A 13,614-nucleotide genomic window follows, 5' to 3' on the forward strand; every position below is an offset into this window, starting at 1 on the left:
TCATTAATACAAGAGAGGGCCTAGGTTCTTGCCACCCACATCAATCATCACTCAAAACAAGAACATAAAGAGGCACATCATAGAGACTTTAACTATAACAAAGACAGGCTAAAGAAATCCTAACTGATAAATGAAAATATCCAGAAACTAGGCATGGGAATGAACATTCTGACCTTGGCAAGTTGAGGTAACATACACACAGAAAAGGCCAAATTTGTCTCCAGATTCACCTTACGGGCCAAGGAAAAAGGTACCTGCCTTGTGGGTTGGCCTAGGACCCCAGGAAGTCCAAATTAGGATAAACCCTCCCTGTACCTCCCTAACATGGAGATTATTATAATGAGACTGATAATTAATTTGATGTAGGAGGCAAAAAAGAGTTAATAGAAAAATATAAGACCCAAACTCTAGTACAGATATTAGCTCTAAAAGGGAGTCAGATCTCAGTTAATGGGTAACTTATGTTAGGTTCTCATACCCATAGTGATCAACATCCATAATGGACCAGAATAGGTCAGGTCAAAATAACAATAAAGGAAAAAGACAACCTATAGAAATTCTAATGAAAAATGATTATATTTTGAAAGTAGCCATGAGAATCAGAAAGAGACATGTGCAGAAAAGGCCAAATTTGTCCCCAGATTCACCTTATGATGTGTAAACCCCCAAAACACACCTCCACTGAAAAAGGTATCCACCTTGGGGGTTGGCTTCAGACCCCAAGGAACTCCAAATTAGGATAAGCCCTCCCTTGTAATACCCCGAGGTGGAGAATATTATAATGAGTAGGACAGACCCTCCCCTGTACCTCCCCAAGGTGGAGATTATTATAATGAGACTGATAATCAATTTATCCATACTATAAATATAGCTGTCTTTCCTTTCCTTATTTGAGAGATACCTTTCCACTATTCTGGTTCTCTCCCTGTGGTCACCTACAGTATTGCAAATAAAACTTAGGAAATTGAGTCACTGAGTCTTGTAATTCTTTTGGGACGACTCACAATCAATTTGACCCCAAATTCCATCCTACATCAAATTTATCCATACTATCAATATAACTGTCTTTCCTTTCCCTATTCTAGAGATACCTTTATCTCTATATATTTTTTTTCTGGTCCTCTCCCTGTAGTCAACAGTCTTTCAATAAAACTTGGGAAACTGAGTCACGTAATTCTTTGGGATGCCTCATGATCAATCTGATCACCCTAATTCCATCCCACATCATTATCACGTCAAGACTAGATTATTGAAATAACCTGCTGGTTGGTCCCCCAGCCATTCCCATCTTTCCCCACTCCTGTCCATCCTCCCCTCAGCTACCAAAGTGATCTTTCTAAAGTGTAGATCTGACTATGTCATCCACTCAATAAACTCAAGTGGCTTTCTATCACTTCCGAGATCAAATATAAAATGATCTGTTTGTCATTCAAAGCTCTTTAAAACCTATCCTTTTCCTACCTTTCCAGTTCTCTTAGACCTTACATCTTCCAGTCCCCTCCAGTCTCTGCAATCCAGTCACATTGGCCTCCTTGCTGCTCATAGAACAAAATGCTCCATTTCCTGAATAAGCATTTTATTTTCACTAGCTGTTCCCCATTCTTGGAATTCTTTCCTCCTCTTTTCAGCCTTCTGATTTCCCTGGAGTCCTTCAAATTCCAGCTAAAATCCCACCTCCTACAAGAAGTTTTCCTTATCTACTTTAATTTTACTGTCCTCCCTCCATTGGGGCAGCTAGGAGGCATGGTTGGACAGAGCACTGGACCAGGAATCAGGAAGACCTGAGTTCTAAATCCAGCCTCAGACACTTACTAGCTGTGTCACCCTGGACAAGTCATTTAATCCTGTTTGCCTCAGTTTCTCATCTGTAAAATTACCACTCCAGTATCTTTGCCTCAGACGGGAACATGAAGAGTCAAACACTACTGAAAAGCAGCTGAACAACAAATCTCCATTTTATCCTGTATGTAGATTGTAGTTCATTCCTTTTTATCTTCCCAGCTAGACTGAGCTCCTAAAAAGCAAGGATTGTCTTTTGCCTTTCTTTCTATTTCCAGGTTTCGGGGGCAGCTAGGTGGCACAATGGATAAAGCACCGGCCCTGAATTCAGGAGGACCTGAAATCCGGCCTCAGACACTTGACACTTACTAGCTGTGTGACCCTGGGCAAATCACTTAACCCCCATCGCCCCACAAAAAAAAAAAGTATATTTCCAGGTTTCAGCACAATGCTTTGTACATAGTAACTGACTAACACTGACTACCACAACCATCCTAATCTACCTTTTCCCTGTACTATTATAATAGCTTCTTAATTGACCTCCTAGAGCTAGCCCCTCCCCTCTCCAAACCATATTGCAACAAAGTGATTTTCCTAATGCAGGTCTGACTGTGTCACTCCTCTTCTTAATAAACTTCAATAGCTCCCCATTGTCTTAAAACTAAAATACAAACTCCTTTCTTTGGCTTTGAAAACTATTTTCAAACTGGTTAAACCTATCTTTCAGGCTGACACATGTTACTCCCTTCTCATACCCCTCTATCCTTCACCTAAATTGATCTTCTTGGTTTTTTCCTCAAACCTAACATTCCACCTCTTGATTCTATGCCTTTGTACAGGCTATTTATCTCTGATGCCTTGAATGACTTTCCTCTTCACCAGCATCTTTAAAAATCCTTATTACCTTTAAGGTGAGCTCTAAAATCATCTTCTTCAAGAGGCTTATCCTGATTCCCCCCAGATGTTACTGTCCCCCATCCCCATTAAACCAGTATGTATTTTTGCATGTATCCTATATTTCCTTACCTGAGAATATACTTTCCCCTAATAGAATGTAAAGTCTCTGGTGGCAAAGATTTATTTATTCACTTTTGAATTTGAAAATCAGCTAGGTGTTACAGTGGGTAGTGCTGGGCCTGGAGTCAGGAAGCCCCGAGTTCAAATCCAGCCTCAGACAGTTACTAGTTGTGTGACTCTGGGCAAATCCCTTACCCTCTTTTTGCTTTAGTTTCCTCAACTGTAAAATGAGGGTAATAATAGCACCTACCTTCCAAGGTTGTTGTGAGGATCAAATGAGATAATAATTGCAAAGCTCTTAGCACAAGGCCCCAAACATAATAAGTGCTATATAAATGTAAGCCATTATCATTATTTGTATAAATGTTAGCTATTTTTATTCCTCCACCTAGTAGAATACCTGGAATATGGCAGGTGTTTAATGAATACTTATTGGTTGATTGATAAAGGAACTAATTTATTTGCTAGAAGGGGAAGACAAGGGTAAGGAGAGAATAAGCATCTACCTAGTACCTACCTATGGGCCAGGCATTGTACCGAGTGCTTGTAACAGATATCCCATTTGATCCTCACAATAACCATATGAGGTAAGTGTTATTATCATCCCCATTTGGGTCCTAGAGTCACATATCTAGTAAGTATCTGACACTAGATCTATCCACTTGGTGCCATAGGTCATTTAAGCATTGATACATGAAAATACTGAGCCCGAGTCCTTGTCAAAATAAGAACTGTCCCTAAGAGGAACACAAATGTAAATACTACTTTGTGGCTTACCAACTGCTTTCTTCATACTATCCCTATGACATGGTTTTTATCCACTTCAGAGAATGAAACATAGACATATTAAACAAATGATTCATTATCATACAGCTACAAAGTAGCCAAGCCAATACTCAGACCCAGGATTCCTGACTTTACATTCAATTTCCCCCCCATGGCATCGTATATATGTTATCATATAGTAAAAGCTAGATTCAGACAAATGAACAACATGGTTTTTTCTTGTTGTTTTTTTTTAGTGAGGCAATTGGGGTTAAGTGACTTGCCCAAGGTCACACAGCTAGTAAGTGTTAAGTGTCTGAGGCTGGATTTGAACTCAGGTACTCCTGACTCCAGGGCCAGTTCTCTATCCTCTGCACCACCTAGCTGCCCCTTGAACAACATGTTTTAAGTTGCCTCCTTTTTCCAAGCAAATAGTTGGTGCTGGGGATACATTTACAAAAAATTGAATGATCCCTACTCTCAAGGATTACAGATGATGACATAAATTTTCTAAAATTTGTAATTTAGGTTACTTTTTAGTTTTTCAAAATAATTTAGTGAAATTTTAAAATCCCCCCCTTTCTAGATATCATGGGAACTATGAAATTCAATGTAATAAACACTGTTAAAATGCATCTTTTAGGAACAGATTCAGGAACAGAAGAGTAAAAAAAGAAAAAAATTTCTACAAGATTCTTCTCCTGCTAAGATGCTGAATCAACTGGAAACACCTTTGATGGACAAACTGGTAAATCCTTCATATTCAACAATCTTTGGCAATATGAAGTGAAAAATCAGAAGCTATTGTCCTAAGCATAGAGCATCAGGAACCTACCTAAAGAGATACTGGAAGGATTCATGGTTTATAAATATGTGAATATTTTAAAGTTTGTACTTCTGAGTTCAACAGTATTCAATAATTCATAGTTTCAAAGCTTTAATGGTGACTGTTCAGTAGACCTATGCATCTCTTCATTTAGTCATTCATTCAAGATGAAGATGATGAATACATAGTCCCAAGACTGTAGGAGTTAAAAGGTCTAACAAGGGGCGGCTAGGTGGCGCAGTGGATAAAGCACTGGCCCTGGATTCAGGAGTACCTGAGTTCAAATCCGGCCTCAGACACTTAACACTTACTAGCTGTGTGACCCTGGGCAAGTCACTTAACCCCAATTGCCTCACTTAAAAAAAAATAAATAAAAGGTCTAACAAATATATATCAGCATTATGCTAGATGAAAAGAAGTAATTATTTGACCTCCATTGTCACCATCCTCATTATCTGATGATTACTTGTGTGTCCTTTACAGACAGATTTGAAAAACCTATCAGTCTGCCCAAATACTTACCACTGCATACTATTTACTATATCTTTAGAGACGGTGCCTAACAATATCACAGTTAACCAATCCATACTACTTGTATTAGGGGAGACAGTATCCACAGTAAAAAGAGCATGTATTACTAAAGAACTGTAGGAAGCACCCACTTCTTTTCGATTTAAGAAATTGGTATGGGTTTATCAGCTACATGTACACTTATTTTACACTAAAAACAAAAGATTGAGTTGCACAAAAAGTTATACCATTAGCCTATTTCCGATTTAAAAACCAATAATAACTCTACATCTTATATTTTGTTTTAAAGTTTGCAAGGCATTTTACATGTTTTATATGATCCTCACAATTGTTCTATGAGGTAAGTAGTGTTAAGATATCCCCATTTTACCGATAAGGCTTAGAGAGGTTAAAAGATTTACCCAGGGCCGCACAGCTAGTAAGAGATGGGTGATGGGTAATCTCACAGCTAATGGGACTAAGGACATGCAGCATTGGCATATTTTGATAAAACTTTAAAATATTTCATGTGGTTCTTTAATACTCTTTCCTTACCTTCCTTCTTCCTTTTTTTTCTTTTTTTTTTGAAAGGGAGAATCTTCTTCTGGAACTGCCTTTCTGCCCACTGAAATCAGTAGTGATGATGAAGAGTCTTTAATCCAGTTATCAAAAGTGGAATTGTGTGCCAAAATAAAAAATCTGAAACAGAAACTCTCTGACACCATGACAGAAAACTGCCGCCTTCGGCAGTCACTGGTCACACTTCAAGGTAAAATCTGAGAGAACTTGATATTTTGGATGAATGGGAAAGCCTAATATGAATGAAAAATAGTGTAAAGCATACTTTAGGAATAATGGAAATATTTGATGTTGTGAATAATTCAACATATTCATATCATAAGTAGTAAAGTAGCAAGATAAAAAAATAAATCTACAAAAAATCTTCAGCATTTCTATGTGGTTTTACCAAAAATCAGGAGAAAATAATTGAAAGAGAAATTCTCTTCAAGATAACTACCAAATGTGGAAAATATTTAGATATTAACCTACCAAGAAATACTGATGACTTAAATAAATAAATTATATAAGATTCTGTGATTTCTTTGATGTCAAAATTCTGATGTGAAAGCCTCCTCTACCAATGAAGATCAGCAACTATATGTAATTTAATGTTTTTGAGAGTGACCTCTAATACTTAAAAGTAAAGTGATGCACCCACAGTTATAGTCAATATGTGTCAGAAGCCAGTCAAATACAGTAGCTATTAGTTTAGAATAAAAGTTTACAGAAACAAAAAGAAGAATAATAATTTAAGAAATATTCATTACTTATGGTTGGACTTTGGCCAAAATAATAAAAATGACAATATGTCTTGAATTAATTCTCAGATCCATATGTTATACCAAACTGCCAATAATAAAAAAGTTCATTTGGAGAAAGAAAAGATTAATAATCTCAGGAGAAATAATATTTAAAATATTTTAAAATAGGAATGAAGGAAGCCTAGCAAAACCAGATATCAAAGGAGACTATAAATAAGTAATCATCAAAACTATTTAATACTGGATGAAAGGCAAAAAAAAAAAAAAAAGATCAGTAGAACAGATTAAATAAGCAAGAACAGAAACAATAAAATGCAGCAATGCTTAGAAGGAGTTCATAGTGCAGCAGATAGAATGCTGGGCCTGGAATCAGGAAGAGTTAAATTCAAATCCAATTTACTAACTGAATGACCCTGGGCAAGTCACTTAACCTCTGTTTGCCTCAGTGTCTTCCACTGTAAGATGGGAGTGATAATAACACCGACCTTGGAAGGATTTTGTGAGGATCAAATGAGATAATATTTCTAAAGTTCATAGTACAGTGTCTAGTACATAATGGGTGCTATATAAATGATTATTCCTTCTTTCCTTCCTAATTAAACCTAAGAACAAGAACTCCTAGAGCAAGAACTCCCAAATTAATGAGAACTGGTAGGAAAATTGGTTTAAGCCAACATCTTTTTTTTTTTTGGAAGGGCAATGAGGGTTAAAGTGACTTGACCAGGGTCACACAGCTAGTAAGTGTCAAGTATCTGAATCTGGATTTGAACTCAGGTCCTCCTGACTCCAAGACCAGTGCTTTATCCACTGCGCCACCTAGCTGCTCCCTTAGGCCAACATCTTTTACAATATACCACAATAAACTTCAAATGGATAAATAACATTTAAATGAAGGGTCACATAATAAAAAGAATTAGAAGAGAATATGAAAAGGTGCCTTCCAAATAGAGAAGAAAAATTCTACACTACATTTTAGCTAAAGTCTGTCACTTGGATCAAGAGTCAAATGGACAGAATCTCATAGTACTCATCATAGTGTTTCCCTTCACCCCCTCAATTTTGGTATTCATGTCAGTTGCTTTCAGAGACACTATAAAGTAATTTTCACTTTTAATCTCACAGATAGAAAGGCATGATAGCATTGTTTATCAATTACTATTCAGAACACAGGGCAACTATAACATGCATAGATTACTTGCCCGTGAGTTATCTAATATAAATTTAAACTTTAAAAAGTTCAGTTTTAAAGGTTGCCAACCAATGATTAGAGAACACCTAGAGTCCCTTGTAGCTGATGGGTACTCAGGTGACAGGGAAGTGATGTCAACAGCCTGGACTTTTAGCCCAACTTAAATGGGGATGAGATAATTGCTTCCATAACAAATCTGTAAATAAGATGTGCCTAAGCACTGATACCTTAATTAGGTGCCAAAGCCTTCTTGACTGGATTATAGAATCAATAAACCTAAAAAGTAATCACAAAATGGTAGGTAGCTATTAAGGGATTTTCCTGAAACTCCACAACAATGTAATCAAATGTGATCAGGTTTTAATAAGTAAACAAAATAAGGTTAAGCTCTTAATCACTGTCATCAAATGCAAACTTCTTTCCAATTGAGCCAAGAAAGAAAGCAATGTGATTGGCTGAGAGAATCAGTCATTACTCTAGGATCTATAAAAATAGCAAAGCAGTCTTGGAATTAACCAATCCACTGAGGGAAAATTCCAGGCTTGGAAATATTTTGTAAAGGCATACTCTTGTGCCTATACCAGAGAGCAGAAGATGGGGAGAGAAGTAAATATAAAAGAAGGTATTGTTATACTCCTCCCTCTTCCCCCCTACCATTGACCATATCACCAGAAACACTGGACTAGTAAGAGACAATGCATCTAATTGGGAGTGAAGAGACACATCAAGGAAGAGGCAGCTTTGGGGAATATGGCTCTTTGTACCAGAGAAGAATGCTGGCTATGAACTCAGGAAAAGCTTTACTGAACTAGGAGCAGTGAGTTGTCCCTTTGCCACCCATGCTCCCTACACGTATGCTTCTTTTCCATTGCCCTTTAAGTCTGAGCCCACTGTTTTCATGGACACTATATTTGGTTTGGGGGAGAATGTTTTGTAATAACTCTTCTAATCATACCATCTTAGTAAATGCCTTTGATAAGAGCTAATTGAGACTACTGGTTGATTGTTAAGGAGAAACACACTGGTGAGGGCTCAGGAGCTACAGTGTAACACGTGAAGTTTCACAATGTTACCCCTACTTTAGAACCTTATAGAGTAGTCACCCACTCTCCCTCTGGGGGTTCTAACCGTCAAGTAATTCTGTTGCAAGTTGGGGACAATTGCCCCAGAGGAAGGGCTGAACAAAATATCTGAAATTAATTATATAATTTTGCTCCAGTTTGAGAAGTGAAGTTTACAATCTGTTTGTCCAGGTTTACAATATTTCTCATATCGCCATGTAAATCACTGTAAGAAACAGGTGTCTTTGGCAATGTTTGGAAGTTTAGCACAATTCCACAGGACTCATGATGAAACATGCTGCCTGCTTCCTCACAGAAACATAGGTGATGGACTTAGGGGATAGAGTGGAGTAGATTTTTTTTACATGACTAATATAGAAATTAGTTTTCTGTAATTATGCATATGTGTTACAAGGGTTTGTTTCCCATCACCAGCACCACCCTCCCCATAACTGGAGGTGGAGAGAGAGGTGGAAAGAAGAGATAATAGATTTCTGTTCATTGGAAAAAATAAAAAACACACACACACACACACACACACACACAAGATTTGAAGGCTTAGGGTGTAAAGAAAAACCACCATTGAAAAGAGTACATAGCAGGCCCTTAATAAATGCTTATTGCCTGCCTGACTGACAAAAGCAAAATGAAGACTACTCAGTTTTCTAAGTCTACACCTCCATCTTGGAAAGTTGATCAAGGTAAATTCTTCCCAAACCACACTTTTCTCCTAAGTAGCCCAGGAGTCATGATCTTGTCTAGGTTTACACCTTTACTCTGCCCCTCACTCTGGAGACCAAAAACCTCTCTAAGAAATGTACTAGTCTAAGACACCTGACTCTGGTTTACAAATTACTCTGCTTTACTAGGAGGAAAGGGAGAGGTACATGATCTCTTGATGTGGTTTATCTACCTCTGCTATTTATGAACTTATAAGAATTGTTAAAATTAAAACCATGAAATTCTTATCTCACTTGGCTTAACTACCATTTAGGGAAAGAAAACTTTGGTATTCATTACAGAGGTCTAAACCTCTGACCTAGTTGGCTCTTTGTATACCAAGGTAGTCCCTGAGGTCCACCATTGCATTATCTCCTCCCAACTAGCACCACTACCATGTAGTTAATTAATATGCATGAATCACAGATCACTTATGACTGGTTATAATTTATAGGAGACAAAAATCATAAAATAGGAAAAAAATCATGAGCAAAGTGCCTACACACACCAGGCACCGGAGAAGGGAGTTGTCCCTCATTGATCTCATTGATCCCAAGGATATATCACTGTCAGCAATGAGTCCATTTCTGCCACTTCCATTAGAACTCTGTTCTAAAGACTAAAAGGCTGGCTTCCAGAGCCAAGCCTGAAATATTCAGTTTCTAGCCTGATCTCATCACAAAATATTTCCTGGGGATTTTCCTCTCTTCCACCACCATAATAGCACAACATTTTCCTGCTTTCCAAAAAAACTTACTACCTGTGGATGCCACAACCACTCCACAACCCTGGTAGATGCCACCTCTATTACCTCAGGAAATGAAAATGAAAACTCAGCTACTCCAACTCATCCAAAGTCAAGGACTTTGGTTTTGCTATTGCAATTCCATTGCAGTCCATTCCAATCCCCTGAACTTCTACTCCTGTTGGACAGTTCTTTATATCCTTGAGGTGCTTAGTTTATTTCATTTTCTAATTTAGCTAAGAATTTGCAACTGCATGGTTTGTTCTAATCATTTCTTAATATGTAATTTCTTTTAGGTGGCTTTGCTTTCAATTTACTAGACAATTCTGCCAAATCATCTAGATTTTCCCAGTTAGTCAGGCCTTCTGGGAAAGCAAACTGCCTAATGGGAGAAGAAGTATTACCTTTTCTCTAAAAGTATTGGGCTTGCTTTTTTTTTTTCCTGAAGCGCTTTATTTCCTTAAGTCTAGGTCTAAGAGTTTAGCAGTTGGTAAGCTTAATTCCTGTTACAACTCCCAGTGCTCTGAACAACTCTCAAAGACTATAAATTGTAGAGAAGGTGTAGAGGGAGTTTTACCAGCTGGAAATCTTTTATACTAAATATACTTAAATCACAGATCCACTTCCTATCTCTAAAAAGATAAATTCCTGCTCCTGCTCCTGCTCCTGCTTCTGCTCCAAGTTGAAGACAAGAAAAAGACTTGTAGAGTAGAATTGTTAAAAATAAGAACTGTCCCCTTCATAAACAGAGTGAGCTTATAGAACCAGAGTGGACCACAGTTGGGTAAACTGCTCTCTACAGACAGAGTAAGGGACACCAGAAAACTGTCCTTTATGAAAACCAAGGGAGGGGCAGCTAGGTGGCACAGAGGATAAAGCACCGGCCCTGGATTCAGGAGGACCTGAGTTCAAATCCGGTCTCAGATACTTGACACTTACTAGCTGTGTGACCCTGGGCAAGTCACTTAACCCCAATTGCCCTGCACAAAAAAAAAAAAAGAAACAAAAAGAAAACCAAGGGAGAGAGAAACTATTTTCTCCCACAGACCCAAGTTCCCCGCAAAAACAGAATGAGGCACAGTTCTGTACAACCAGTTTATTGTTATTTTGCTAGTAAAACTGAAACACATGGCATGTGTGGGAGCTTCTCAGAAGAGAGAGAACGCTCTATCTTGGGGAATGAGAGTATTTAAACCTTTGAGCCACAGTAGCTGGTGAGGTAGAGGGGATGTTGAAGTCCCTGGACAATTGTTTTATGTCTTTATTGATATGTCAATCAGGTCCAGATTGATTGATTAACTCCCTGCTTCCTGATTTGCAAAAGGATGTTCTTAATTCCATTTGTATAATGCAAATCAGCCTGGCAGCGCCTGCTTTGAACCTAAGCAATGAGATAGAGGATGTGAAACAGGAAGGCTTTGGGAATCTTTGCAGATAAGAGTGTCTCAGGAAGTTCCATAAACTCCCAAATGGCCTAGGGAGGGAAGTGTCTACAGTTAAGGATGTATCCAGAAGTTCCATAAATTCCCAAATGTCTCTGGGTCTGCTTGTTATATGCTTTTTATTGGCCTCAGGATTTTTCTTTCTTTCTTTCTTTCTTTCTTTCTTTCTTTCTTTCTTTCTTTCTTTCTTTCGTGGGGCAATGAAGGTTAAGTGACTTGCCCAGAGTCACAGAGCTAGTATGTGTCAAGTGTCTGAGGCCAGATTTGAACTCAGGTCCTCCTGAATCCAGGGTCAGTGCTCTATCCACTGTGCCACCTAGCTGCCCCCCCCCAAATTTATTTATTTATTTGTTTGTTTTTTGGTGCGGCTATGAGGGTTGAGTGACTTGCTCAGAGTCACACAGCTAGCAAGTGTGAAGTGTCTGAGGCTGGATTTGAACTCAGGTCCTCCTGAATCCAGGGCCAGTGCTTTATCCATTGCACCACCTAGCTGCCCTGGCCTCAGGATTTTTTATATGTTAGGCCAGGTTTTCATACAGTTCCTCTAGAAAATAAGGGAGTTCTTAACAAGTCTTAATTATCTCATTGGCATATGAATTTTCTAAGTTGTAAAAATCTTATAAATCTTATAAAACTGCTTAGTTAGAAGATTCTTTTCTTTTGCTGCCACACAGAGAAATAAAAATTGTTTTCAATTCTATCAAGGATTAAGCATCTTTTTTACTGAACCTGTTTCATTAAATACTTAAAAGACAAAAATAATATTTCTTTGCTGGTAACCATTCAATCAATATTTTTAAAACCCATTGAGTGCACAATTGTATAAAAGGATCTTTCTTTTGAAACTTTTTAGCCTGATCATCTATAATGTGTCAATTCCATTTGTTTAAACTCTCAGAAATTTCATTTCAGTAACATGTGAAATATAAAATACAAAATCATAGACAAACAGGACAACTTTGAAAGTTACAAATAGAGATGTACAGTTTAATATTCAAGATAATAATAATTGAAACAATAATAGAGATGTTTAATGCTTTAATAACAGACATATACAATTTCATGTACAACCCTACTATCTTGCTATACATGGAAAGACTCATCATAGTTGATATTTGTTAAGTGCAGAATTAAAAAACAATAAAATAATGGCCTTTTCTGTGACAGTTATTCTTTTGTTTTGTTTTTGGTTTTTTAATCATAAAAGTATTTTATTATTTTCCAGTTACATATAAAGATAGTTTTCCACATTTGTTTTCATAAGATTTTTAGTTCCAAATTTTTCTTCCTCCCTCCCTTTCCTCTCTCCTCCCCAAGACAGAAAGCAATCTGATATAGGTTATATATGTACAATCAAATTAAACATATTTCTGCATTAGTCATGCTGTGAAAGAAGAATCAGAACAAAAGGGCAAATCCTCAAAAAAAGTAAAAACAAAAACAAAAGTAGAAACTGTATGGTACAATCTGCATTCGGAATCTACAATTCTTTTTTTCTGGATGTGGAGAACATTTTCCATCATGAGTTCTTTGGAATTGTCTTGGATCATTGCACTGATCATCACACAATGTTGCTGTTACTATGTACAATGTTCTGGTTTTGCTCACTTCACTCAGCATCAGTGAGACAGTCATTCTTATCCTTAAATGCTCTGTTTTCCATCCTTGAGGTTCCTTCTTTTTTTTTTTTCATCAGATATCCCATGTTGTCTTCTCCAATACAGTGGGGCATCTGGCCTCAGTGTTCACTGACTCTCAGGAGCATGCTTCATACCTTACCAACTCAGGAAATCTGGGTTAAGACTTTACTTTCTGGGAGGAATCTAGACTAAACCTAACTCATGAAGAGGTTTCCTGGTCATTCCTAAAGCATTTTTTCTGGTGGCTCTGCAGCATTTCTTGCAATCCCTGCCAGATCTTTGTCTGTCCCAATGGAGTCAAACTCAAATAGAAATAGGAGTCACAAATCTGTACATAAAGATTCCTTCAGGCTGCATATTGGTTTAGGCTTTTTTTAATGTAATATTATCTATGTTGATTTGTATTTGTATTTATGTTGTTAAATATTTCCCAATTATGTTTTTAAAAAAAAATTTTTTCCCATTACATGTAAAGATAGTTCTCAACTTTTGTTTATACAAGCTTTCCAATTTCAGATTTTTCTCCCTCCCTCCCCCCTCCCTAGACAGCAGGTAATCTGATATAGGTTATATAAATATATATATATATATACATACA

The 13,614-nt window shown here is 37.4% G+C and overlaps 1 protein-coding gene across 8 annotated transcripts in view; it reads left to right on the forward strand.

Annotated features, from left to right (window-relative positions):
* The window catches only part of BEND6 (BEN domain containing 6), a 112,711-nt gene that overhangs the window by 55,567 nt on the left and 43,530 nt on the right, over nucleotides 1-13,614 (forward strand). For all 8 annotated transcript variants that reach the window (XM_044004468.1, XM_044004463.1, XM_044004465.1 and 5 more), the window contains 2 exons: nucleotides 4,205-4,309; nucleotides 5,489-5,666. In XM_044004468.1, the coding sequence (XP_043860403.1) occupies nucleotides 4,205-4,309; nucleotides 5,489-5,666 (283 nt within the window). The remainder of the gene's footprint in view (nucleotides 1-4,204; nucleotides 4,310-5,488; nucleotides 5,667-13,614) is intronic.

The sequence above is a fragment of the Dromiciops gliroides genome, chromosome 4 (assembly GCF_019393635.1).
Source record: "Dromiciops gliroides isolate mDroGli1 chromosome 4, mDroGli1.pri, whole genome shotgun sequence".
NCBI classification, from domain to species: domain Eukaryota; kingdom Metazoa; phylum Chordata; class Mammalia; order Microbiotheria; family Microbiotheriidae; genus Dromiciops; species Dromiciops gliroides.